This window comes from Alligator sinensis, unplaced genomic scaffold (genome assembly GCF_000455745.1).
Source record: "Alligator sinensis unplaced genomic scaffold, ASM45574v1 scaffold144_4, whole genome shotgun sequence".
Taxonomy (NCBI): Eukaryota; Metazoa; Chordata; order Crocodylia; family Alligatoridae; genus Alligator; species Alligator sinensis.
The window spans coordinates 1,356,382-1,359,685 of record NW_005842190.1 but is presented as its reverse complement, the minus strand read 5'-3'; the positions used below and the strand labels follow the sequence as shown (position 1 = coordinate 1,359,685).

The following is a 3,304-nucleotide window of genomic DNA, read 5'->3' as shown; positions in this document are numbered from 1 at the left end:
GCTTCAGGCCCCCCCCAGGCTGCCCGAGGCACAGGTAGGTAGTAGGAGACACAGGAGAGGCAAGTTGTTTTTCATCACCCCCCCCACCCCCACCCCCCGATTTTTTGAGAGCTTGCCCATAAGTGGTTAGTTGCAGGGAGCCATAAGCCCCAGCTTACTTACCAGGAATAGGCACCCCGGTGTTGGTGGTCCCAGTTAGACTCTCTTGCCAGGTGCTTGGAGACTGAGATCCCTACCCCATGGCAGTAGAGGCAGCCCTGTTTTGGTGATGGGGCTGGTAAGGGTCCACAAGGTAGTTAACAGGCACCTCCAAATTCTCTGTAGAGCTCTGCTTGGCCGTCTTGTCCCTAGTGCCGTGTTATGTGGCCCGTTGTGTTTTCAGTCTTACCTCTTTCTTTCTTTCTCTGGCATGAATCTCTTACCTGGTGGGGGACTAATTCCACTTTTAGCAAACTGGAGGTCGTTGAGAGGACAGTGTGGGAGACTCATTGCAGATTCCTGTCTTGTTCCTGATGCGTGAATAATTGAAGGTTCTTGACTAATTTTGCCCGTGTCTGTCTTAGAGCTGCAAAAGTTAGTCACCCAAATACTTTCATAAGTTTGAACCTTAGTAGTAAATTGTTTTGTTTTACATGTATAGATCATTTGTTTTCCAGGGATTGTTCAGTAAGTCGCTTTTTCTTACCCGATCTTAACTAATCAGAAGTAGCATAGACCCATCTTTCTGGGTGGGGTGTATTCATTTTCCTCCCTGCTGATCAGTGAAAGCATGGTACACTTTCAGGCTAATTTACCTTACCTGCCTGGTACAGTATCTCACCAGTGTTTATCTTGCTACTACCTGTTCCAGCAAGTAGAGGACAAAGAATTAATTCAATACACAAGTATAAAAACTTCCTTGTAATTGGCAGCCAAACTGCCCACAGGCCATGCATCTTTTTTTTAAAAGCATGTCCTAAGCATGTAGCCTTGGAAACAGAGAAATATTTGACCCTGCCATACCTGTTACCATTAGTCTTTGTTAGGTATTACTTGTCTGCTAAGGAGAATTGTTTTTCTTTTAATCAGTTTTTTCTTGTGTTGGGTATTTGCAGCTAAAAAAACAAAATACAGAGGTGTGTGTTTTCTGAGAACTCCTCATGCCTATACCAGTAGTTTGGACTAGTTAGTATGTATATAGAGGTGGAATTAAAACTCCCAATGCTGGAAATTCTTCATTAAGTGAATATAATTCAGATTGCTCCTGCAGTACTTTTGGACATTCATCTGGGAGCAGAAAAAGAAGAAATACTGGAAGAGGAAAAGGAGAACAGGGGAAAAAGAACAGCCCTGGAATTGTTCAGGGCCTTGAAAGTGATGGGGTAATTTTTAAACTTGGTAGAGAGAAAAAAATAATGGTTTTGATGGGCAGGGGGACTGCATAAATGTAATACGCTTGTGGTACTTTTCTTTTGAGACAAGTTTTACATTGCTCTTCTACTTCAACATAACTATCTGCTTCATTCTGAAAAGCAAGCAATATATGTGAAAATACTACTGTCATCAGGAAGAATGCAAACAACTTAAAATGGTGATGCATGGTGACAGGCATGGCACAGACCCCTCAAATACAGGATAGTGTGTCATTGTAGAGGAGAATGATCAAGTCCTCCTCTTTTGGGTGCCTTCAGGAGAAAGAAATGGAAAATCATAGGTGAGGAAAAAATATCCATTCTTCATGGGCTTGTGTTTTGACAGCTTATTGAGCATCATTGCTTTGGAGTTGTAAATTGTGACTCTTAGAGCTATCTGAGGGGGGTACCAGAAGCTTGGTGTATTATTTTGAAATCTTTTACTGATGAAATGTCTGTGTTCTGTAAGGTAACAGTGGCTGAAACAGGCTGCAGTCATGTTGAGGGTCACTAAATCAGTATGTAGTTCTGATAAAGCTAAAATGTGGTGAGTTTGTGGAATTCACTTGCCAGCTGGAATCTTTGAGTGTCTAATTTAGGCCACAATCCTGAGCCTATCTGCGCAAGAGCAGACCGCTTTCACAAAGAAAGTTTTGACATAGTAAAGGAGGGTTAACTACACTCCTTTGGTTTTTGTGTTTCTCTTCTGTCCGTGCTCCTATTAACTGGTAATTTGGTCAGTCACAGCTGAAGGTGTGAAGATATTGGACGGTAGTCCTGTGTCTTGGTTGCCTGAATTCAGCCACTGCCATTTCAGCTCCATGATTTACAGAGGAAAAGAAATTACAGCAAATCTTGGGAAGGCAGCAAATAATGACTCAGGGAAAAGTACTGCATCAGGCACATTGACAGAATGCTTGTACAGACACAGGCAGACTGTGTTGAATGCCAAAACTTGAAAGCAGTGCTATATGAACACAAAGTCAGACTAGGATCTGCTGTTGAGTTTATCTTGTTCACCTTGATATTTGCAGTCTCCTGGGAAGAGTTAAGTGAGATTTTTTTTTTTTTAGTGGTTAATTGTTCATCCATGAACCTCCATGCAAGCTAAGACTCCATCTGTCATCTAGTTGGCTTCATGCTTTTGAGAGGGACTCAGGTCAGCAATTTGTCCAGGTAGAGATGAACAAATATTTCATTCAAATGACTATGGTAGAACCACTCTTGTTTATGTGAAAATTGAGGAGTGATTGCTCTTTAGAGGGAAAAGCATGCTTGTGAGAATTACCATCTCTCTGCTCAATGTAGGATTGCAAAGATAAATGGGTCTTCCTGTCCACAATGACCCGCAAACCTTTTCTTTATATCTCGAAGAAAAAGCAATGTATCAGTCTTAGAGGTGCACCAGTATATCGGTGGCATATCAGATCGGCACTGATAAAAAGAAAATTAACATTATTGGCAATCGGCTTTTTTTGGCCAGTGTAGTCAATAAAGTTGCCAATAAATGTCACGTGCATGTGCGCAGCAGGTTGTCCACTGCAGGTTTGGGGCCATAGGCTGTGTTGGCTTCCTCCTGGCAGGGGGGCTGTGCTTGGGGCAGGCAGGGATGAGGGAGGCAGCAGTGGTGCTGGGAGGGGTGGTTATTGGGTGGGCTATAGTCACCCCTCCCAGCGCTGCCACTGCCGCCTGGTGAACCCAAGCACAGACCGGCCCAGCCACCCCTGCCAGGAGGAGGCCAGTGCAGCCCCTGGCCCCAAGTCTGCAGTAGACAGTCTGCCCTTGCTGCGTGCATAAATCTGGTGGGGGCACATGCCCCCCGGACAAACGACCTGCAGCTCCGTCCTGCTCCCGGGGTTGCATACGCTGTCCTAACTGGGCATCCCCTACCCTGCTCCCTCCCTCACACCCCT

General features: G+C 44.6%; 1 protein-coding gene across 10 annotated transcripts in view; it reads left to right on the top strand.

The window, feature by feature from the left end:
* Positions 1-404: 404 nt before the first annotated feature.
* Positions 405-3,304, top strand: part of REV1 (REV1, DNA directed polymerase) — a 75,423-nt gene continuing 72,523 nt past the window's right edge. For 5 of the 10 annotated variants that reach the window (XM_014521170.2, XM_025207229.1, XM_014521169.2 and 2 more), the window contains exons 1-2: positions 438-573; positions 1,513-1,693. In XM_014521170.2, coding sequence (XP_014376656.1) covers positions 1,638-1,693 — 56 coding nt within the window. In that variant the 5' untranslated portion in view covers positions 438-573; positions 1,513-1,637. Of the gene's footprint in view, positions 574-1,236; positions 1,362-1,512; positions 1,694-3,304 lie in introns of all 10 variants that reach the window. The other 5 variants (XM_025207226.1, XM_025207227.1, XM_025207228.1 and 2 more) reach the window with 5 other exon arrangements.